The 25,809-nt window shown below is 30.3% G+C and overlaps 1 protein-coding gene across 2 annotated transcripts in view; it reads right to left on the minus strand.

Moving 5' to 3' along the window:
- LOC143044955 (voltage-dependent T-type calcium channel subunit alpha-1G-like) overlaps positions 1–25,809 on the minus strand; it is a 153,165-nt gene that overhangs the window by 12,117 nt on the left and 115,239 nt on the right. The window contains exons 13-29 of one of the 2 annotated variants that reach the window (XM_076217225.1): positions 22,255–22,414; positions 19,821–19,976; positions 18,869–19,016; positions 17,690–17,913; positions 16,879–17,147; positions 15,959–16,292; positions 15,187–15,275; positions 14,449–14,572; positions 13,461–13,714; positions 11,851–11,977; positions 11,109–11,237; positions 10,402–10,491; positions 9,400–9,616; positions 5,831–5,982; positions 4,959–5,068; positions 2,246–2,376; positions 1,141–1,290 (exon numbers count right to left, since the gene is read on the minus strand). In XM_076217225.1, the coding sequence (XP_076073340.1) occupies positions 1,141–1,290; positions 2,246–2,376; positions 4,959–5,068; positions 5,831–5,982; positions 9,400–9,616; positions 10,402–10,491; positions 11,109–11,237; positions 11,851–11,977; positions 13,461–13,714; positions 14,449–14,572; positions 15,187–15,275; positions 15,959–16,292; positions 16,879–17,147; positions 17,690–17,913; positions 18,869–19,016; positions 19,821–19,976; positions 22,255–22,414 (2,864 nt within the window). Of the gene's footprint in view, positions 1–1,140; positions 1,291–2,245; positions 2,377–4,958; positions 5,069–5,830; positions 5,983–9,399; positions 9,617–10,401; positions 10,492–11,108; positions 11,238–11,850; positions 11,978–13,460; positions 13,715–14,448; positions 14,573–15,186; positions 15,276–15,958; positions 16,293–16,878; positions 17,148–17,689; positions 17,926–18,868; positions 19,017–19,820; positions 19,977–22,254; positions 22,415–23,178; positions 23,297–25,809 lie in introns of both variants that reach the window. The other variant, XM_076217226.1, reaches the window with a different exon arrangement.

The following is a 25,809-nucleotide window of genomic DNA, read 5'->3' on the forward strand; positions in this document are numbered from 1 at the left end:
CAGTCATTGATATATAAACAAATATTTTTTTCTTGAATTTGATTTGATTTGATTTTTTGTGTTTTGACGACACTTTTTAAGCACCGCTTTTGGGCTATTTCATGGCAGCCAGTTTACTGGTGGAGGAAGCCAGAGTGCATGGAGAAAACCATCGACCTTAGAAAGGAAATCTTACACACTCACAACCTCAGTGTTGACTGGCTAGCGATTTTCTAAAAAATTTCTAAATGCTGTGTAAAATTGTTTGAATTGTGTTTATGAACATAAAAAAAACTATTTTTGATTGATTCTGCATTATTTAAAAAAAATATCATATGGATGTCATCGATTTCATAAAATATGTTGATAAGTCTTTAGTTTTCTATGTTGTGCTATGTGTACTATTGTTTGTCTGTTTGTCTTTTTATTTTTTAGCCATGGTGTTGTCAGTATATTTTTTATATGTGAGTTTGAATCTCCCTTTGGTATCTTTCCTCCCCCTCTTCTTTATGTCATGTTTACAAAAAATTTCGATTCTACTTTCATGAAATTAAATATCAGCAACAGCGTTATCCAAAAAGATATTTTTCTCACATCTATGGCATTTATACTTTTGTTTACAAAATTTTATGGTAAAATATCTTTTTCTTCTATGTGAATAAGTTCTGAAAATGATGGGTGATTTAGTATTCCTTAAATGTATTCATTTTAACAGCTAAAATCGAATATGTATGACATATTGAAAAACAAGAATGTGTCCCCAGTACACGGATGCAACATCCCCACTATCATTTTCTATTTCCAGTGGACCATGAAAATTGGGTAAAACCCTTATTTGACATTAAAATTAGAAAGATCATATCATTGGGAACATGTGTACTAAGATTCAAGTTGATTGGACTTCAACTTCATCACAAACTACCTCGACCAAAAACTTTAACCTGAAGCGAGACAGACGGACGGACGAACGAACAGACAGACGCACAGACCAGAAAACATAAGGGCCATATAAATGGGGCATAAAATTAACTGATATTTAAAGAACTAATGTTTTTGGAACAAGTATAGGAAGTTAATTGACCCAATTTAAATACTTTGAAATTTTGAGGGGCCCCGCTAAAAAAGGGCATTCACAAAAATGCTCCATTCAACATAACTTACCAAGTCTGCCGAACAGTTCAACGCCTAATGCAGCAAATATAAAGAACAACAGGAAGAACAAGAGGCCCAAGTTTCCCACCTGTGGAAGAGCTTGTATCACTGTGTCTAATAATGCTCGGATACCTTTAGCCATCTTCAGTAACTTCAAAACTACAAAATAAAGCAAACAATATTACGATGTATAGAAATATTTCTAAATTCAACTTTTTCAAGCCATAACATTTAGAATTCTACTTTGAAGATCAAGAAACAGTATTTCAGCATTTCTATCTAAAAGATAAGCTGTTTTAAAGTAAATAGACTACAGATTGTAATAGAAAACTTATCATTTTCTCCCAACACTTCTTTCGTCTGAAAATATTCCTTTCGAGATGAATGACAAACAAAGTATGTAGGATTAAGTTGCACTGTTTGTTGCTAGAATGTTTTTCATCTAAATTAAAGTAAACAGCATGTCACAAACATTAGTAATAAACCTTATTTATTTGCACCTGTCCTAAGTTAGGAGCCTGTTGTTAAGTGGTTGTTGTTTGTGGTTCATAGGTGTTTCCTGTTTCTTATTTTTTTATGTATATAAGAACGTTGGTTTTCCTGTTTGGATTGTTTCACACTAATCATTTTAGGACCCTTCAAAACTTTTTGTTTGTTGTGAGCCAAAGCTTCGTGTTGAAGGCCGTACTTTGACCTGTAATTGTTAACTTTTTATACGTCGTGACTTGGATGTAAAGTTGTCTCATTGGCACTCATACCACATCCTCTTATCAATACTTATCATTTCTGTAAATTTAGAAATTATTGCAATGTTTTAATTATTGCAAAAAATGTGACTTGGTCATAATCACAAAAATTTAAATATACATTTTTTTATATGAATTAAACAGGATTTTTCTCAATATTGCAAATTAAAATTGCATTTTAGTCTAAATTGACAAAATCACAATAATAAATGCTTGCAATAATTTATGAATTTACAGTATTTAAGAATCTGGGACATTTGACCCATTTCATTTCATTTATTCTCTGCTGGTCTAGTTGACAATTACAACACATCTTCTTGTTTTGATATTTTTACAATCTCTTATAATTCTTAAGTGTAAATGCAAACCTCTGGCTATTCTAAGCACTCTCATGACCCTGATAATGGTAGGATTGATGGGAATGACATTGGTTTTCATTTCCTCTAGAATTATTCCAACAACAGATAAAATGACAATGAGGACATCTAACTGGTTCCATCTGTAAAATTATCAAAGGAAACCAGATCAGTTTCATTACAAAACATGAGTTATAACAATGATACAAATTGAATTGTGTATCAGTGAAAAGTGGGTTTTTTTTTGCGCATTGTGATGAGTGATGTGCTTGAATAAAAACAGTTCAAATTGATCTCAAAAGTTTTCTTTTAATTTATTTGAATTAAAAAGTCATAAGAAGATATTTTAATAAAACAATTTTTTAATTTACTTTCTGCAATTTCCTTATTACACTTACAAATTTTTCAACTGAGTATTGTTGTTAATCAACATGTTTGGTTAAATTAGACCCAAGTTACTGTTTTCGTCTTATTTCAATTTGTGAGCTTTTTATTTCATACATTTCTGGTTCAATGTTCCATGAGATCTTTGGTCTCATGTGCCTTTCTTTTACAAAATGAAATCGTCATATAATTTGGAAATAAAAATTTGTCATTAAAATGGTATTACGTATAAATGAGAACATAGTAATTTGTTTTTCACATCATAGATTTTTTTATGAATGACTATGGAAATCTAAAATACAGTTGATATCTCTATTTGATTTCTGTATTTCTTGTGGGCTAGATATGTTGAAATGTGGGGAATTAAACATTGCAGCTAGTTTTATATACAATCTTTAAAGGTAAGAGGTATATAAGATTGGAAAAAGTTTGGAATTTTTTTTATATTTGGTTTAGATAACTATCATAGGTGGGTCAGGTTTAGAAATAAGAATTTGTTACATGAAGCTGTCAAAAAACATTACGATAATTATATTGATTTGGTAAAAATTGGCGCAAATGCAATGCATCCCGATGGATAGCCAATTGAAAAACCACACACACACAAATTTCCATTTTCTAGATATATTTTCAAAACTAAGGTTTAATAGTGTAATGCAAGATACATCAAACATATTTTTTAGGCAGAAATGTCTTCACAAAGTTGAATATATGAATTATATTAAATCTGTACAAAATCAAGAAGTGCAGTTATTCTTAAATTAGTAAAAAAAATGTCTGAAGGTGCAATTATGTTAAGTACATAAGAGTATGTGTGGGAATAATTCAAAGATAATTTGTAGATGAAATCTAAAACATGCAATAAAAATTAAAAATGCAGATTTTTACCAAATATAAGTAACATAGTTTCTTTTTCAATTAAAAGTTAAGTTAATCACAACATTTGAAATCGGACACATCATAAATTGCAACTCATATTTCTTTGCGGAATCCAGTCAAAGGAATCAACTGATTTTATATCTTTTATTAATTTTAAATCTTAAATTATTTTGAAAACTGTTTCCTCAGGTTATCATGTGTAAAAAAATACTCAGCTCAAACAAAAAATTGCAGTTTGACAAGAAATTTTGTTAAAACTGATTTTTTGCAATAAATTATCAGACTTCGTAAATTTCATTGATATAATATTTAAAGAGGAAAACAGTCTCTAGAAGTTAAAAAGTTAAATTGAGAATAGTATGTGAAGAGTTAGGGGAAATACACAGCAAAAAACAACATGCTATTTACACAGGTAGAAAAATAGGGTTTTTGTATTTTGTGTAAAAACTGTCAAAAGTATTAAGGATATAACACTTTTCTCTCACATAGATTCCCCCCATCTCCACTTTGATATAATTCATTCATAAAATTTTGTCTGTAGTTTAAATAAAATAAAATCAAAAATATCTTAATAAATTTGAAAATACAAGAAAATGACAGATGTTCATAGATTGAAAACAACGACAATCACAACATGAAGCAAATTGGATCCACATGAATTTATGTGAAAGAAAAGTGTGTAAATTTGTAAAAAAGGGATTAAAGAGCTTGAGTAAAACTGACACAAAGTTTTACCTGCTGTTAATATGAAAAAGACAAAAACAATAGGTTTACTTAAACAAATAAGGGAGACAACTTTCACTTTACACAATAGTTAAGGGAGACAACTTTTAATTTACACAATAGTCAGGGGGAATAACTTTTATCTTCCATAATTATCAAAGGGAATAAATTTAATTTACAAACAAACAATTTTCATGTCTCAATGTTTAAGGAAGACATGATGAGAGATATTAAATTTTTGAAACATTTAAGGGAAAAAGTGCGACATTAATGTTCATGGGCAAGATACAGAAATGATGATCATTTGAACACAATATTTAAAGTTTCTCATATCTATTTTGATCACAATTGATTGTCTTAAATTTGAGCTGCTTTTTTAAGTTTCAATTTCAAAACAAATAGCAGTATATTAAAGAAAATATTTTTTTCTTTCTTTTTGTTGTTGTTGGAAATAACCTCATAATAATTAAAAATTCTACAAAACAAAACATTATTTTTTAGATTAGAAACACTAAAAATCAAACCCTAAGGTCTTTCTTGGTTAATTTTTATTCGATAACAAATTTTTTCTCAATGCATCAAACTAATTCAACATGCATTGTTAATATTTTGAGGTATCTTTTACACAATGGTCAAATAAAATACCAGAGATATTTTTTCCCCATGATGCCATTCATGCATTATTTCAATTTTTTCCCAAATACCAAATCCCTAATATTTCACCTAAAGATTCTCTTACCTGTCTTTGATGTATCTAAGAAATCCTAGAGCGATTATCTTCATAGTGGCCTCAATAATGAACACACACGTGAAGAAGTAGTTAAAAATCTTCAGCGCAAATTCTAATTCCTGAAAAATTAGAGAATAAATGAAAACAATGTAAAATAACATGAGTTTACTTAAAACTATCAATGCTCTTTCTCTACCTTAAGGTGGTACCGAACACTTTCACTTAAATTAATTTGGCTCGTTTAATTTTCATAAAATTTTGACAAAGTATTTACTTTGACCCTTTGACAAAAATATAAAAATTTAAAAAATTCTGAACCAACCGTTTTGTCAGAAAAATTACACTGGTCATATAGCAATTTGACAAACACCAATTTTGATCATAGAGAAGCTTAATATTCCTTTTACAACAAAACATATTTAAACGTTTAGCTGACTTTACAGAGTTATCTCCCTGTAGTGTTAGGTACCACCTTAATGATGAAACATCGTTTCTTATAGTTGTAAAATTTACTAGCTTAAAAATTGTTTTTTCACTTTGATATCCTCCTTCGTATTGTTTGTGTCATGTGCAATATTTTCTGCATGTTGCATTTCATTCCTTTTATCCCTCATATCAACAACAAATGTATAGTTGAAATCTTATAAAACAAGTTCCTCTTGACTGTCCCATGGGAGGAAACTTGATTGTCCTCTGTTTTATATCAACCTCAATATGTTCATTTTTTCTCTCTCTCAATTTGAAGAGTTCATGTCTCATTAAATGTTATTCTTCTTAGTAAACAACAATAATTATGTTTTTTTACAAATTATTTCTGTTATTAATTGTATTGCTTTCATCTAAAACGGCATACAACACTCTAATAAGTTATATCAACATACCGGTGGCATCATATAGTATTCCATCGCCATGGTGATGACATTTGACCCTATGACCCCTGCTATGGCAAGGTCAAAGTATTTACTGTTGACAACTTGATGAATAACCAGACGACAAGGAGAATAATTTGACCAGTATGCTGGACGGTTCAGTTCTTAAATGAAAAAATAAAAAGTAATTATTAAGTTACAGAATATCAAGATCCAAATTTCTCAAAACAAAGATATTTAATCATCCCTCAAATATTTATGTCTGTTTTCCATAAAATAATATTAATTTCTATTTTATATGATTTTTTATAATATTTATCAAAGATTTCTTTAAAATTCAACAAATATGTTATGCCTTTTACAATTGAGAAAAGATAAGAATTTGTTTATTATTTTTATCAGAATAAATTGCTCAATTATACAATGTAATAATGTTTTATTTTCATGAAGTAATAACAAAATATTTTTAAAATCACATGAATGATTCAGAAAAAAAAAGAAAAGCATGGAATCAAGAATAAATGTAAATGTCCATGATAGATGGCATGACATGAATAAAGATTACAAGACAATCACCTACCTGTGAGACACATAAAGGGACATAACAAACGAGACAACATAACACTGAGTCTGGCACAATAAGGCACACACATGTAAATAATATTTACTATCTATATCAAATGCAGTACTAGTCTATATTGTGAACATTCAAAATCATTCCAATCACATTCAAAATTTTGAAGAGAACAAATTAACTGGGATTTCACCAAAATAATATAAAAATATTTAAAAATCTTATAATGTAAATGAAATTGGTATCCAAATGAAGACCTTAATAACAATTACAAAAAGCAAATGCAAAATTTGTCTTTCAAATTCTATATCATAAACTAATAAAGTCACTAAATCAATAAAAAAAATGTTTAAATTTTTTAAAAGTTCTGTTGTAAATACCGTAAAGGGTCATGTATTATGCACATTTATTTAAAAAAAAAAAATCTTAGAACTATAATATCTGAATTTTAAACATATCTAATTATTTTTTTGATCAATTACAACATTTCTATAATTCTCAGTAAAGGCTTTAAAAATACTGATAATAATAAAATAATTAGTGCAAACAACAAATTTCTTGTTAAAATACATCCAAGTAAGTGATTTAAAAAAAAAAATCTTACATACGAGTCGTGAATCCCTTCTCTCTCAATTCAAAAATGTAGCAGAGACTTCAGCTAACTAGATATTGACTACACATATCAATATGTTATTATACAGAAACCACTGGGTAGCTTTTCTCTCACTCTATTTTTTTTTTTACAAAAGCAGACTACTGCTATGAAATGCAAATCTGTTTTCAAGCATAGTAAAGCTACAATAAGGCCATAGTTTTCGTTATCTGAAAGCAATGATTTCTTTTGACTAATGGAAGGATAAACAAGTGAAACTGTGAGCTACTGCTCACTGATGATACCCCCGCCGCAAGTGGATAATATTAATAGTGTAAAAATATGCAAGTGTTCGGTAAACAGGAAGTTGTCGAGTGATGAATCTGAAAACGCATCACACGGTATAGCTGACTTATAAAAATCCTGAAACCAAATTTCAGAAATCCTTGTATTGTAGTTCCTGAGAAAAATGTGACGAAAATTTTTAACTTGGTTATCATGTGTAAAATCATACAATTGTTCGGTAAACAGGAAGTTGTCGAGGGATGAATCTGAAAACGCATCACACGGTATAGCTGACTTATATAAATCCTGAAACCAAATTTCAGAAATCCTTGTATTGTAGTTCCTGAGAAAAATGTGACGAAAATTTTTAACTTGGTTATCATGTGTAAAATCATACAAGTGTTCGGTAAACAGGAAGTTGTCGAGTGATGAATCTGAAAACGCATCACACGGTATAGCGGACTTATATAAATCCTGAAACCAAATTTCAGAAATCCTTGTATTGTAGTTCCTGAGAAAAATGTGACGAAAATTTTCAACTTGGCTATCATGTGTAAAATCAGACAAGTGTTCGGTAAACAGGAAGTTGTCAAGTGATGAATCTGAAAACGCATCACACGGTATGGCTGACATATATAAATGTTGATACCAAATAACAGAAAGGGTGGATGTGTAGTTCCTGAGAAAAATGTGACGAAAGTTTCATGGGACGGACTGACTGACGGACGGACTGACGGACTGACGGACTGATGGACGGACTGACGGACGGACGGACAGACAGAGGTAAAACAGTATACCCCCCCTTTTTTAAAGCGGGGGTATAAAAAAATGTCCCTTGTAAACTTTTGCAAACAATTTTTACAACAAAAACCACTCTTTTGTTAACCAGGTTCTCTTGTGATTCATAAATTCTTTTGAGCTTGTTAGAAAGAATTTATTTATTGAAATCAAAATGGTTCAAATATATCAGTGCTTTACAAGTAACTTTACTTTGAAGAATTAATGGATTGCTGCTTTAGCCAATTTTTTATAACATTTATTAGTTTATGGATTTCTGCTTTAGCCAATTTTTTATAACATTTATTAGTTTAAATACTCATCTTTATATAAAAAATCTCACAAGAAAAAACTAGTTAACGGTTCCATGGTTTATGTTGTTAAGCTTAGCCCTTCCTAAAAATCCTAAAAAATGAATTAGCCTCGAAAGCTCCAGGATAGAGCTCTTAAATTAGCAACTAGCCTGAATTTTGATGTTCAGCTTTCATGAATAAAATGATATGTCAAAATAATATGAAACTGATGCTGTTTGAAGTTTGAGAAATAGCTGCATTCTTATAATAAGTACACTATAAATTCAGAAATTATTGGGAAAAATGCAACAAGGTTATAATTGCAATACTTTTAATTCTCATTTTGAAATTTTTTATATGAATTAAACAGGATTTTTCTCAATATCAGAAAGAAAAAAAAATGCATTTTAGTGTAAAATGAAACAATCCAAAAAGTAAATTGCACACAATAATTTCAGAATATATTGCAAAAAGGTAAAAGAAATTGAAATCTTTTTAAAATGTAAATAAATTAGTAAAAAATAACGTTTGTTTTGAATATCCTTTTTTAATGAAAATATACCAGTTAAAAGTCAGATAATGTAAGTTTTCCAATAAATCTCCAAATTGTTCCCAATTGACCAACTTTTGCATTAACTTAAACCAAGGGTAAAATAAACCTCAACTTATACCTCCTTCTTATAAATTTGGAAAACAATGTTTTAATCTGTATTTTTTTTACACACTGATCTAATTGAAAAGTAAATATGCTTATTGACGAATATGCAAATTGCACCATGAATCCTGTAATTATGCCTTTTTGTCTATATAAATTTTGCATCAAGGAAACTATAGGTTGTAAAGAAGAAAACTTCTCAAAATCAACACACACACCTTTTTTTTCAGGGGAAATAACTCTAATCTTGATTAGCTTTTTTTTCAAGGGAGATAATCTAATCTTATTTATTTATCAACTCTGATTTAGAGGCATTGTAGGGAGTGTTAAAAAATGCAGTCATTTCCCAAAACCATATGTGCATGACAGATGACAGAAATAATAAAGCCAGACTCAGGTACAAACCAAAATCCCCAAAGGGTTCCTCACTCTTTCTCTTTTGTTCCATTTTCTGTGATCTTTTCTTCTGTCGTCTTTCTCTCTCCTCTTTTTCTTGGTCTTCTCGACACTTGTGAAAGTTTTCCACTACAACCCCTACGAACATGTTCAGTACAAAAAAGCCGACCAGCAGCAAGAATGAGATGAAATATATCAGACGCCATTCGTTGTAATTTTCTTTGGGCTGTAATAATTCATAAGAAAAAATACTTTAGTTTTTGAAATTCACTTGTTTATCTTATGTTTTTTAAATGTTGTAAAATGTAAATATGTCTACAAAAGTTTGTTTTTATGTCCATATAAAGATTTGTCAAAAATAAATAAATTTTAAATCCAACTTGAGAAATAAATATAAACCAACAGATTTTGGTGGGGTTCGTTTCACTCAGTTTAAGTTTTCTATGTTTTGTTTTGGGTATTATTGCTTGTCTGATGGTATTTTTCTTTTTTAGCCATGGCGTTGTCAGTTTATTTCAACTTATGATTTTGAATGTCCCTATGGTATCTTTCACCCCTCTTAAACAAAATCAACTTTTTGAACATAAGTAAGGCTGTTAGTTTTCTCGTTTGAATTGTTTTACATTGTCATTTCGGGGCCATTTCATAGCTGACTATGTGGTATGGGCTGTGCTCATTGTTGTTGGCTGTACAGTGACCTATAGTTGTTAATTTCTGTGTCATTTTGGTCTCTTGTGGAGAATTGTCTCATTGGCAATCATACCACATCTTTTTTTTTCTTTTATCTAAAAATAAAAGTAGTAATGATGCACTAATATGCACCCAGAACACTGAAGTAAATATTTTTTTTAAAAACAAAAATATATTTCTAGAATTATGATGAAACAGTGCATGTAAACTCAGCATATTAACATTGCATCAGACATTTTCTCTTATGAAGTCAAAATTTTAGCAGAACATCTGTGATGACCAGTAATGGCGGACAAACACCAAAAGGTTTAATAAACTGACCTGCATGTCCACTCCCACTGCATCTAGACCAGTATACATAATGCTGACCCATCCGTCCTTAGAGGCTAACACGAACAATGCCATAAGGGCCTACAATATAAAATAACAACCAATTCATAATACAATGTAGTATATTCAAATTGATTTTTTTAGCACTAAAAATAAGATTTTAACAGGCTTTTTTTCATATTTTGTATTCTTAAAATTATTAACCTTAAAATGCATAAAATATTCAATCAAAGGTGTGCAAAATGAACTTCTTCAGAATTGAAGACTTTATCTAAATAAGACATACTGGTAATCTGTTTTTCACAGGTCAACCATGTGGTCTGAGGACACAATTATCAGCCTTTGATATTCACTGTTTACAAATATAGTCCCTAGTGTGGACACAACACCATTTTTTTTTTCAGACACTTTCCAAATTTATTTCCTTATATTTTGTGAATGAAATATAAAGCGAGGAGATGAAATACATCTTTAAAAAATTTTGGGTGATGAATTAAATAAAGTAGTGATTCAAATTATTCATATGAAGCAAGTAAAAACTCTTTTTGAGATTGAGCAGGTTGCAATTTTTTAAATTTGAATTCATTTGGGAAAAGAAATGCACTACAAAATAACTGTGTTCTGGGGCCATTTTATTGGTTAGTCCTGATACCAGAGTTTGGTCTAGACAGGCAGGTTTATTATCAACATAAACTTACCTGGCCTAAATCATCAAAGTTATATTTTTGGTTAACCCATTTGTTGTGAAGATCTAATAAACATTCTGTTTTATTAACAACATGTCTCACATTCGGTCCTTTACAATAGTAAAAACTTCCCTTGAAAAGCTGAAAAAAGAAATAAATATCATATTTAAAATCAAATTCTGTGAGTTAAGATGTCACTTTTGAAAATATGCTGATTTAGTACATATATCTATCGACGGAATTTGTCAAATTGAGATTTTGCAAAATCAACAAGCATTTATCTTTACAAAAACAACAATGATTTTCAATAAGACAACTATTATCTAAAAGAACAAGAATTCAAACAACCATTGGTCGTCTTTTGGCAAAACACAAAACCCATTTAAAATAGGGGTTCACCCACACCATTGAAATGCACAAATTAATGTATTTTTTTTTTATTTATTTTTTCATTTTTTAGAGTTGTTGAAAAACCGACTGTTTAAAATTTCTGTAATGGCTATGCTATATGATTGAGTGGTCTGTAATATAATGATCCTGGAGGACTTTAATTGAAGAAAAGTCAGGTTAAACAAGCATTCTAAGAGTATTGCATGGCAAACTATATTCCTATTATCCAAATCAATATCTTTAAGCATGAAGAAAAGTGTGGAAAACTGATTTGCCTGACTGACAGATGGACAGACAGACAGACAAACAAATGGACAGAGTGCAAACCTAAAGTCCCGTAGGGGACTAATAACTTCATTCTTACCTGAACGCCTAATATTCCAAAGATAATAAAAAATGTACAGCAGATGAGAACAATATTTCCGATTGGTCGTAATGATGACAATAATGTTTGTACAACCAGTTTAAGACCTGGTGCCCTGCTAATAACCCTGAAATTTAGAAGTAAAAAATGTATACTAGTCAATAAAGCATCATTTAATTTAGTGTTATAAACTTGATATGTATATGGTTGTTGGAAACATAGTTCATATTTTTACATAAATAAGGCCGTTATTTTTCTCGTTTGAATTGTTTAACATTGTCTTATCGAGGTCTTTTATAGCTCACTATGCGGTATATGGGCTTTGCTCATTGTTGAAGCTGTACGGTGAACTATAGTTGCTAATGTCTGTGTCATTTTGGTCTTTTGTGGATAGTTGTCTCATTGTCAATCATACCACATCTTCTTTTTTTATATTTAGTACATATCATAACAGAATCACACAGGTGATCTAGGATGATGTTTGTAAATAGTATAATCATCTGTATCCTATATATCATATTTCATTATCATGCCTTCCCTCACTCTCTCTCTTTTTACAACTGTATGCTAAGGTAGTAATACACAACCATACTTAGAGCAGTTAAATTGAATTTTAGAAACCATTTCGTCCCCAAGGACGTTCAAGAAGTTACAATAAGAAATCCTCATATGATGTTTTTATGGTAAGAAGCTTTTAATAGTTTTTAGTTCTACCCTATAATGCCAGATTGAATAAGACATGTAATATAGGACTTAATTTTCCATTGGTGCATGTTTGAAATACTTAGTATAAGTTAGTGTAAGTGTTCTATCTTTCTGTATTGTAAAATTTCCTTTAAATAAATGCTCTACTGCAATTTTTCTTCATATAAGTGTGTATATACTATCAGAACAAAAACAAAATTAGTATATTTCAGGTAAATCAACTTTCTTCAGATCAATTTACCCTGATTTAATTTTGATACATGTAGATCACCACCAGTTTTTAATAGGGTTCATGTTGCTCAGTTTTAAGTTTTCTATGTTGTGTTTTATGTACTATTGTTTGGCTATTGATCTTTTTTTTAAGCCATGGTGTCGTCTGTTTATTTTTTACCAATGAATTTGAATGATCCTCTTGTATCTTTGCCCCTCTTTTACTTAACATGCTTAACCCTTTCCTCCATAATGACGCCTTTTGACGCCACCCCCTTTCTTCCATAATGACGCCTTTTGACACCACCCCCTTTACTACATAATGACGCCTTTTGACGCCACCCCCTTTACTACATAATGACGCCTTTTGACGCCTGTGTAGTGCCTCAGTTGAAAAGTCTTGCCTTCAAAAATCTGTATTAGACTGAATAAAATATGTATCTAATATAAAGGGGATATTCATGAGAACATCTGACTGGAATTTCATTGATGAAATATTTGTTTGCGCAATGCATTAATACTTTAAACCTGATGATTTTTTTTTTTATTGAAAAAATCCTATGCAAATCAAGTATGTCAAAAAAATGTCCATAGAGGAAAGGTTTCAAGCATAAAACTGATCAAGAATAGTACACAGGAAATAAAATAATTTAACACATGAACGATTTTTGGTGTTAAGTATATATAAGACTCACCTGAGAGGTCTCAATGTTCGTAGTAATCGGAAAACACGTAGAATTCCAAAGATTCTTGGACTGCTTGCCGCTGACAAGGATATAAATATATCAGTCAAGGAAATAAGCACTAGAAACCCGTCCATCACATTCCATCCACTTTTTAAATAGGCATGTTTACCGATTAGTAATCCTTTAGCTGATACCTTGATTGTCATTTCCAAGGCAAATATAAAAGTAAAGCCATAATTTGAATAGTTCAGGAACTGTCTCTCCTGCAAAAAAGAAAAAAAATTAGGATGTTTACTATTTACATTTTCAAACTTTTCTTAACTATTATCCCACCTTGTTATTATGCATCAACTTAGGCTTCAAGAGGATTAAATAATACATAACCATAAAAAGTTTCTGAGGAAACAATGGATAGATAGATGGACAAGGCCAATGTTATATGTGACCTCTGGAATTAAGACTATTTACCAGGTTTGTAATAACATGAGCAACACGACGAGTACCACATGTTGAGCAGGATCTGCTTACCCTTCCAGAGCACCTGAGATCATCCCCAGTTTTTGGTGGGTTTTGTGTTGCTTAGTGCTTAGTTTTCTATGTTGTGTCTTGTGTACTATTGCTTGTCTGTTTTTTTTTCTTTTTTAGCCATGACATTGTCAGTTTATTTTCAATCTATAATTTTTAATGTCCCTTTGGTATCTTTTGGCCCCTCTTTTATAAGCCTTCAAAATTAGTATAAAATAATATAATAATATTTTTAAGTATTAAAAAGACAGAAAAGAAAGAAAGAAATAAATAATTGTGTAGATTTTTTCTATTTACTTTCTAATATTAATTACATGTTTATCAAAACAAGTTATCTCTCTTTCTACAAATGGCAGCCAGTACATTTTAGAATTCTATTAAAGAGTTAATTTTGACAAATCTTTGACAGATATAAACATTGTGTAAGCATTGGCAATCATACCACATCTTCTTTTTTATATTGTTGACTTACTTTAGAATTAGGAGGTATATCAGGTCGTTCCATAGCTAATGTGATACAATTCAAAGCAATAAAAAACAACACCGAGTTGTCAAACCATTTCTGAGCCATCCAATGGTGTAAAAATTTTCTAAAACTGTAAAAAAAAAATAATAAAAAGAAGCATTAGTTCCAACCTTTTTACATTTTACATAACAATAAAGTCAACAGAAAAATTTGTTTAGCCAAATTATCTTGAAAATTATCTGCCTCATCAAACTGATCTTAACATTGTGGAATCATAAACAACTTTTCCAAACAGTTGTTTAAAAAATGGTGTTGGATATGTGTCCATGATTCATAAAAATCTAGTGATACCATGTAAATTTGGCAGTACTGCACAAGATATTTTCATGATAAAACTAGCCCCTACTAGCAGTTATGTATTTGATTAAAAGTTTGATCTATCAAAATAATAAATGTGTATTCATTATTATTATTCGTTGGGAAACAAATTTTCGTGGATTTTGTGGGTACAGTGAACCATAAATTCAAATGTTCAACGAATAACATATTTTCAATAGACTTTAATTTGTGTACAGGGATTGGCAAAACCATGAAATCAAATATCTGTGAAGATGCAAATTTTCAGCAATCCACGAAAATTGATACCTACGAAAATAAATGAATCAACATTTTATAGATTTTACAACTGCCCTGAAAATCTGTATAAATCTTCATATTATGTGTAAATAGCTTTATCCAACATACCAGTTAGTTGGACTAAGGATATATAATGCATATTCTTCTCTTGTTTTGAAGCAGCCTTTTGGTTCTGGAAACCAGGAGCATGAACAATTCTGAAAAGAAATAATCAGAAAAATAAATCAGTAACGATTGAAACAATGCTTAAGAAAAAACTCTAATATTGTGCCCTTAAAAAATATTCTTTTTGTCATATAACTGTTATATTGCTTTATTTGTTGGGGAATGACACTAAAGTTATCTTCTATTTTCATTAGTAAAAATAAATTGTGTGTGTTGCCATCTAAAGATATCAGAAAATTGTACAAATTCAATTTAGTTTCGGAATATGTGATATCCACCAGAGACCTAATGACAGAGTTAAGCAACTTTAGGTCAGGGTTTGTATGTTTGATGCTTATGATACTTCATAACCAAGTCTGTTTTACTGTCAAACTATTTGTACTTATCATTACTTATATATACTTTTAGACTTGCTGTGGCTTATTAACAGAAATGACAAGGTGCATTCAATCCATTTAAATGCAATATATCACCTTTACAGAAAAAAGTTACTGCCAAAAAGTTGTATAAATACAAATGTATATATATACAGTGATCTTAACCTTTATTAGATGAAAGAAATAAACGCTGCTGTATGATGCTCTCATTACCTCAACTTTTGCAGTGAACACTAATGTTAAAAATGCGGTACCATATGCAGTTAATTGAGGAAACTTTATAAAAAAAAAAAATACAAAATCGTGCATGAAGCTTAACTCAAAATAACATTACATACTGTTTCATCCATAGCATCTGGGTCTTCCTCGTCTTCAACGTCAGATATATGTTGGGTATTAGCTTCACCAGTTGGTGATTCAGATAGATTATTCTGTTTATAATCCTCCTTAACACCAGTCATGGAAGACAAAGAGTTCATGGTACGACGACTAGTAAAAGAGTTCTGACGACTCAGATATATTGAGTTGCAGACGCTTTGTGTGCTGCTGACTGAATTGTTACGAATTTTTAATGAATTACGAGGTGATGGAAATGGCTGACGCTTTATAGAGTTTTGCGGACTTAATGTTCGTTGGTTGTTTAACGGCAAATGGCCATTGCAATCTAGCCGACTGAAACGAAAAAGAAATTTATTTTTACTTATATTTTTGTTCAAATCATATTTTAAGACAAGAAATCAATATTTGTGACTCACATTTCACCAAAACACATGCAAGTGTATTTTTTTACAATGAACATTTAAATCTGAATTTTAACCATATTTCTTTGAACCATATTAAAATAAATTTTTGGTTATAACAATCTGCACAATTTTAATTTTACATAATTTCATTAAATCTTTAAACAATTGGCATACAAGTGGGAAGTTTAGCTATCTTCAAAACCAGGTTAAACCCATTTTTTCTTTGGAAAATGCCTATACCAAGTGAATAGTATGACAGTTGTTTTTCATACATGACTTTGAATTGTGATGCAGGATTTTGTCAGGTTTTATCTCCCCTTGTTTTGAATTTACCTTGCTATTTTTGTAGATATTTTTTTACCACGGAACATATAGTATGACAGTTGTTTTTCCTACATGACTTTGAATTGTGATGCAGGATTTGTCAGGTTTTATCTCTCCTTGTTTTGAATATACCTTGATATTTTTGTAGATATTTTTTTACCACGGAACCTAAGGTATAAAGACATATATACCTGTTTGGAATGGGTGTACATGGTATGAATACATCGTCGTCATAATAATCTACGCTCTGAGATTTACCACACTCCTGTACCAGACATCTTCTCTCTCCATCACGGCTTCTCCTGCCTCGCCAACTGTTTCTGCTTCCATAACTATAGGATCTACATAAACCAGGTGACCTTGATATTGGGCGGGGTGATCCACGAGGTGAAGGTTTTGGAGATGGACGGGGTGAAGCTCTTGGTGAAAGACGGGGTGATGATCTTAAGCTAGCGTTGGACTGCAAAAAAAAGTAATAAGAGATATTGTGCTGACAAATATGTTAGCATCAGATTAAAATGGCAATCAAATTAATAAAACTGACGGTGGATTAAACTTTTATGGAGAATTAAACATAAAATTTCTCTTGGTTTTAATCTTAGTTCATTTGATAATCTGATTTTACAAGAAAATGGATCAACATCTTTATTTACGGGGTTGCTTTTCTTATTCAAATATTTGTCAGTCTTACTTTGTATTTTCAAACTATTTAGCACCAGTAGAATATTTTCATATTACAGGCTTTTGACTACAGACAAAACTACTCTGTTAAAAGGACATTCTGGTACTCCATCAAGTAAGCAAAACTAAAGAAGTAAAATCTAGCTGACAATTGGTATAATTTTGGGGAAAATAAACTGTTTTCTGGTAATTTTGCTGAGTCAAAAGAAATATGAAAAAATGTCATGCTTTGAAGGGGAAGGTTACCTGTTGAAAAATTATTTATTCTTGAGTTAAAAGGAGGAAATAAGAAATTAGTCTATTGCAATGAAAATAACTTACAGTAGATGATGAATGTACAGACAGAGTGTCCATCTGAACCTGAGGGTGGACACATAATGTCACTTTGTTGTAATCTTTGTTAGGATTTTCGTTAGGTGATCCCTGGGGTGTGGGCATGGGTGTGGCTGCTGTATGTGTGATGATTGGTGGGGCGATATCAGGTGCCTGACCAGTTCTGTTGGCGTTATCCTCCTTTATAACTGGACACAAAGCTAACATTTTTTCTGCAAAAGTAACTGAATTACATTATATATTTGTTAGCTGAATGTAGATTTTTCGTGATATGATGACATATGAAGTACTGTAGACCAACTAATTTTCACAAGTAGAAAAATAATATTTAGAATATGTATTTTAAATCTTCTCTTATATAAATACATGAAGAAAATAAGAAAATCAGGAAAATAAATTGTTGTGCAGTCAAATAGACACTGGCTTTATATGAAATGAAGTGAAAATAAGTTGGTTCACAGTAAGTAATGTAGCCGATTTGTTGTTATTTTCATTACAAAATGCCGGATAACATACTTCATTTGTCCATTAAACTTTAAAGCTGTATTCAAATCAAACATTAACAAGAAATCATAAATTGTTTGTTTCATTCAGTAAAAAGAAACATCTTTTTTAAAAGTTTTTTTATTCTTTTGTCAAACTCTTTCACAATGATGCATAAGAACATAAAGGATAATGATACGAATTTCCTTAATTTTCTTGAATCACAATAGGAATTATTTGACATAAAAGACCAAAGGTGACTGTTTTGCAAATTTGATAAATTCAAATGGCATCAAATAATGGATGTTTTTTTGGTAGTAAAATACATGAACTCGAACTTTGTGTACTACATGTGCACACTTTTCAGTAGAATTGTAGCTCTTATGGTCCTTAGAGTGTGGAAATTGTCAAAAAAAAAGTTCACATTGTCTTTAAGAGCTACGTTTCTGCAGCTAATACACACTATGTGCCAAACATCATACTATCACAATTTATTTTCATGTGTTTTAATATTTATTGACTATCAAATTCAGAACAACCCCCCTCCCCCCCCCCCCCCCCCCCAAAAAAAAAAGTCTGCCATGTAGTTGTGAACAAAAAAAAAAAATTGCTTTAATATTACAATAACGTAAAGAATGTTCCCTATTGGAATTTTTAAAAGAAGGTGTTAAATTAAGTACAAACCTTTTTCTTTATTATTAATTTTGATTTGAGCAATATCTACTGCCTTGATTTTAATGGTCTGATTTTTCTCCTCATTGTTGTTGGTCTCAGCAAGGAAGGCTTCTATTTCTTTCTGACGTTGTTCTTTCATTTTCTTCTTTTCTTCCTCCTAGAAAAGAAAACAACATAACATTTCAACATGTAAAATAAATACAAATAAATTCATCACACATACCAGGCTTTAAATTGTGTAGGCTGGACTTACGTTTCGTTTGCAAAATGATCATCAGTGACGCTAAAATCAAAGAATTTCTAAAAGTCAAATTAAATTAAAAGTTGAACTGAGCATTACAGACCCAAAATTCTGATAGGATTTGCTAAAAATAGCAATGGCAATATATCCCAGGGGTAGAAAATCTTTAGTTTTTTAAGTCGAAATTTTTCTAAATTTTGTTAACATAAAGTTTATTATTATGACCATATTAATGGTAATGAAAGTCAATACCAAAATAAACAGTGTGGTATGGGCTTTGCTCTTGGTTGAAAGCTGTCTGGTGACCTATAGCTGTTTATTTCTATGTCATTTGGTCTCTTGTGGAGAGTTGTCTCATTTGCAATCATACCACATCTTCTTTTTTATAGTTATTTAGATAGAAAATTGAGGTGGTACCTAACACTACAGGAAGTTAACTCTGTAAAGTCAGCTAAACGTTTTAATTACGTTGTGTTGTTAACGGAATATTAAGCTTCTCAATGACCAAAATTGGTGTTTGTCAACCTGCTATATAACCAGAGTAATTTTTTTTAAAATGGTTGGTTAAAAATTTTTGAAATTTTTATATTTTGGTTAAAGGGTCAAAGTTAATACTTAGTCAAAATTTTATGAAAATTAAACGAGCCAACTTAATTTTAGTGAAAGTGTTGGGTACCACCTTAAATGAATTCCTTCTAATTAATGGCATCAAATACTTGCCTCATGTGAAAATCCTTCCACCAGAATGGCAACTAAGAGGTTGAAGAGAACATAGTTCCCAAAGGTCATCAAGGCAATGAAATAGAGTGAAGCCCAGGCTGACGTGGTCTCCATACCATTGTAAAGGACTGTATTCCAATCCTCTTGAGTTAGAACCTGGTTAGAAGAAAAAAGCTTTTTCAGATTAATGATTTCTGTATGATATTGGCTATAGACCATAATACATTTCACCTCACATAGCTTTCGATTAAAAAAAATTTTTTCAACGCTCATTTTGAAAATGAACATTTTTCAACGTTTTCACTCCATTATACCATTATATAAATTTGAAATCTGATAGAAATTTAAAAGGGTACATTATCGTTCTACTGTCCTTTCAATAAAATACTTTTCAAATAATACAGTTCTACAAAAGAGTCTATATGAAGTATACAATTATTTTCAATTTTTAGTTTCCAATCATTTTAATATGTTAAGTTTGTCACAACATTCTGTAAAGAAAAACTTTAAGTGTAAATGTGGGAAAATGAAAACATAAAGGAAATTAAAAACTTTAGTTTTGAAAAGTGTTTTAACTTACACAAGTATACAATTTATATAAGTATAAAATGGGAAATAGGAAACAATTTTTCAGCTTTTCTAATATATTTTAGAGGCCCAAGAACCCCTTACATTGCATTAATTGGAACCCAAAAAATATAAAATAACAAAATTCTCAAATTCAAGTTTTTTTTCTCTCTGATTCGTTAATCTGGTTTTCAACACCTCAACAGAGGAGCAAAATTGAAGGAACTAATAAAATTTCCTTTTGAATTAAAAAATTGTCTGTTCCAGTGGCAGTAATTTTTCTGTCCCAGATTAACTTCAGAATTGAAACTAATACAACAGTTCATGTTACATTCAACTTGACTATAAACAGCTGTTAGTAACTGTAACAAATAATGGCAGTCTTTCTTAACTCAACCTGGACTGTCACGAACTGGAGTTTACACACTAATTCACACAGCAGTCACTCACAGTTCCCATAAACAAACCCCATGTTATTAGTGTGTAAATCATGGTTTACTGACAGTCCAGGTAAAAATTGTAATAACTGCTGAATTCTCTCACAGTTGAAAACTTTCTGGACAGAAAAAGACAGCCACAGTGACAGGTAGTAATTTCTGGGTGTTGACAATGCTTACATTTGTCCATTATTTAAAAGCTAATAAGAAAGTTCATCATAAATTAGCTATTAATAAAATCCATTCAGATTGTTCACCATGAAACATTATTATTACTAGTAACTAAAAGATAAATCTATATAAAAATTTAAAACATATCACAAATATTACATTAACAACATTGACAACAATTGAAAGCACATGCAGGGATTATGTACAACATTTAACATACAAACATGCACAAATCGTGAATGTCATACCTCAAAATATAAACAATAATTTCGATTTACTACTCTTATTTGTGTTATTTTCTTGTAAACAGAATAACATTTACTTGTCTGAATAATGAAAAGATTCCTCTTAAATGCATAAAAAACATTCTTGAAAAAATTTCATTTTTTCCTATTTTTCCTTCAATGATGTGCCTTGCTTTCAATACATCTATTCTTAACTCTTTGGTTTTCTGTGACAATATTTTCAACTGACTATATTTCTGCATTGGTAATTAAGCAAAATTCAGAACATTAAACAATTAAAATAAGGATGAAAACAGCTGCAGCATACATTCACTTTTTCGTCTTATTTGTTCACCATATATTTTCATGATCTCCGGAATAGTCCTTTTTTAATATCATGAATACCCACCAGAAAAAAACTTGGTATGGTAAAGAAGACCATTCCTAAATCTTACAACTCTTCTTTTAAAACTTTGATTTTTTTTCCATATGCATTATAGGTGGCCAAGGGGGAGAACCCAATTTCATCAAAGGGAGGTAATCGATGCATAATGGAAATGATTTGTCATAATCCAGTGCCCAGGTAAACTTAATAAACATTCGTAAAATAAATTATTAAACAACTAAATTCTTAATTTTCATACAGGGAAATAATATCTTATAATTATTTTAATTCTGAATCAGATTATTATATAAGCAATTTTCATCAAGCAAAGCAAATTTTTAAATAAATTAAATTTAGAAATTTTTTTAGAATTTTTTTTTTTTCTTCATTTTTTTTTCTTTTTTCAGTCTAATATCATCAAAAGATTTTAAAACTAAATATTTACAAAAGCTAAATATATACAAGTTGAAGAGTTCAAAAGCATCCAGTAATAATAATAATATTCAGAGGACAACAAAAAGAATTTGAAAGTGTGTCAGGCAAGTCCATAACCAGTCAGTGCCGAGAAATAAAGGAAATTATATATTAAGTGGAGAAAAAATATTAAAAATAATAGAATAGAGAAACTGAATTGTGAAAAGAATTTTTACCTGGAACACTGTTACAAGTGACCACAGCAAGGAATTAAAATTGGCTCGGTCACAAATACAGGAATTTGTAGAATTATAATCGTCAACCTCTGCACAGAAGCATGGACTACTATCTTCCCTCCAACAAAATTTTCCACCAAATAAATTCATGCCCAGGACACTGTGCATTTTCAAAACAAAAATCTAAGAATAATTTTTACCATTTACTTGGTTCCAATTTGGAACTTCAAAACATTTATTGATAAAAATCAATTGAGAAAATTCTGACTACCCGTATGTGTCATGTAAGCATGTCACAAAAGACACATTCCACCCGTCACCATAAAACTATCGTTTAGTCTAACATGTGGTCATGACATACATTTTTAAATGCATATAACTAGTAGCTATAGCTGCAAACAAAATTATTAGCTGCATGATCTAAACTTCAAAACCCTTCTCCAGAATACTGTGTTCTTTTCATATAAAGTTTATCATTTTCATTATTGATAGGTAAAAAAATATTTCTTAGAAGGGATTAAATTTTTTGAATCAAAAGCTTTTTAAGTTTATAATAACTTTACCTTTTTACTGGAAACTACAGATTATTTTGCAAGTTTTTTTTTTCTACAACGAAGCAAAAATTTATAAAATTTTGACAGATTTTTTCCAAAATCAAATATCTAAATTGAAAATCCTTTTAGACTTTTTGTAGCAACCCAATTTGTGCATTTCCTAGCAGTATTCTGGAGATTTTTAGTTTTTACATCCAGGGTACTATTTATACATTATATTCTTCATTTTGTGCACTAAATTAGCATATTTTTGTTATTACACAACACAAACTCCAGGCACACCAGGATCAACAAACACATGTTATTGGTTAGCAACTGTTGCTAGGAAACACAATATCAACTAACAATGGGTGCTTCCAACTTCTAATACCTGAAAGACCGTAATAATCGCCCAAAGTAACGAGTCAAAATTCTTTCTATTGCAGTAGATACTTCCATCTTTTCGAGGTTTACAGAATTTACAACCAAAAAGATTCATTCCCAGAATGCTAGAGATAAAAGGAAGTAGAAATATTAGTCAGGAATCTCCCAGAATGCTAGAATTAAAAGGAAGTTAAAATATTAGTCAGGTCTTTAGTAATACCCTTATAAGTTTCTATACTGTAGAATATAAGTTGATTAAGTTTTGTGGGTATCTTTTTTGGTGAATCAAGAAAATTGTCTTTTCATGGGTAATAGTCTTTGTGTTTTTTTGCCTTATTGCCTCGTTGAATATTCAAATTCAGATCCCTATACCTTCTAAATCCATGAAAATTGGTACTCCATGGTGTACGAAAATTTCAACCCTGCTTGGTTTTGAAAAAACAGATATTTTTTTGTGTTAATAAATTGTCAAGAAATAGAAGATGTGCTTGCTGCCAATATAAATGAACTAGTGATAAAAAAATTAAAAAGTTTTCTCTCATCCGGGATGTATACATTTTTTAATAAAGGTCGTAATATAACACCTTCATACCACTATTTACAAATGAGTGTATATAATGAAGGCAAATATACTATAATTCATAGATAGTCTAGTCTTTCTTTTTTGAATAAATAGCGCTGACCCTCTGAAATGAATGAAGCTGTCAAAAAAAATATATTGAACACAGAAGATGTGAATAAATGATCGTTATATATCCCACATCTATTCAGAAACACCATTATTTCTGAATGAATGGCCAAGTTTTAGATTTCTCATGGCATGATAACTAACAATCATACTGTTATAACAAGTTCCTTAAAAAGTATACCAACTTTTTCTTACAATTACAATTATTATTGACACCACTTTTAGGAAAAGGCGTGAAATTAGAAGCGTCTTATATCAAGATCAATTTCTGAACAATAGTCAAATAAAATGTTTTCATTCAATGTGCTGAAATATATTTATATATATGCTTGATAAAAAATATGATTTATTGTGTAAAAGCATGATTTACCGATATTAAAACATTGGCTTCCTACTGATATATGATTTTCATCATTTTTTGTATCACAAAGATGAGATTTATGAAGATGATATTGATCTTATCTTGATCGATTTATATAATGCATTGAGATATATTTAGACACCATCATTTTTATCTTAATAACCTTTTATCAAATACTGAACATTCACTAAATTTCATTTTAAATTCTTCTTTTGTGATTGACATACAAATTTTGACAGACAATTTTTTAGTTATCTGTTGTGCTTTGATTTATCATATGTCTTGTTTTTTAGAGAGATAAAGAAAAAGATGAAAAATGCAAATTGAGCAATATTTGATATTTCACTAACTATCAAATTTATCCTTATCCTAGATGAATAATATATGATCATTGATAACTGGACATAATTAAAGGTTCATAAATTTCATAAACCAAGAACATGATCTTAATTTTAGTTTGTCAACCCACCTTGCAAGGGGTTTATAGCTTTTATAGCCAGTCAAGATCGTTAAAAAACCTATAAGTAAGTACTTTTAGTGTGTTTTATTGGTGGAAATCAGAAGCCTTTAACACAGTGGTTGTGCTTGGTTGCTGTCTGTTATATATAGGCTTTGCTCATTGTTGAAGGCCGTACTGTGACCTATAGTTGTTAATGTCTGTGTCATTTTGGTCTTTTGTGGATAGTTGTCTCATTGGCAATCATACCACATCTTCTTTTATATTATATCTCATTTTATTTTCATGAATAAGGATTTTGTTTGAATTGTTTCACATTTTGTCATTTCAGCACTTTTAAAATGCTGACTAGACAGAATGGGTTTTGCTCATTGTGGGATGTTGTACAATGACTTGTAATTGCCAATGTCCACGTCATTTGAACTCTACTGGATAGATGTCTCATTTGCAATCTTCCCACATCTTTATATTTTTATATGATGAGGGTAAATTGAAAATCAATGGTGATCTAAGGTAACAAATGATATAAATCAATTCACTGGTCAATGACCAGAAATTTAATGACCGTTGCAGCTCATCAAGATCGTAAGATCACCTTTTGTCTGGTATCCATTGATTCAAAATACTTATGCAAATTTCATGCTTTTTTAACCTTTAAACAGTTCATTTAATTGGAGACAGCATTGAATTTGATTTATCAAAGATTCAAGGTCAAAGTGAATTTCAGACTTGTCAGAAAATTGAGTTAACTTATGAGTGGCAATAGCTGATATTCCACTGATCAACTATAAATAAATCATGATAATTTACATCTTTGGCCAACTCTTATTAATTTGCTTGGTATTATGCTTATAACATATCTTTCAATTTTGTTTTATCGAATCCACAGCATTTCCAAGGGAATTTCCTTAAGATTTTATTTACTGTTTTCACGTGGCATATATAAGCTCGAATTGTAAATATTCATATTTATCGCTATTTTGTGCATTTTTCCTTTCATCTTTTTTTGTGATAATTTTCATATCATTCTACTCGCTTGAGATGAATAATTATCGCTAGAAACTAAGCATGCACGTGGCGATGCTAACGAAATTGACATGAAATTGACAACGTCGTCGTATGTAAAATAGCG

Source organism: Mytilus galloprovincialis, chromosome 9 (genome assembly GCF_965363235.1).
Source record: "Mytilus galloprovincialis chromosome 9, xbMytGall1.hap1.1, whole genome shotgun sequence".
In the NCBI taxonomy this organism is placed as follows: Eukaryota; Metazoa; Mollusca; class Bivalvia; order Mytilida; family Mytilidae; genus Mytilus; species Mytilus galloprovincialis.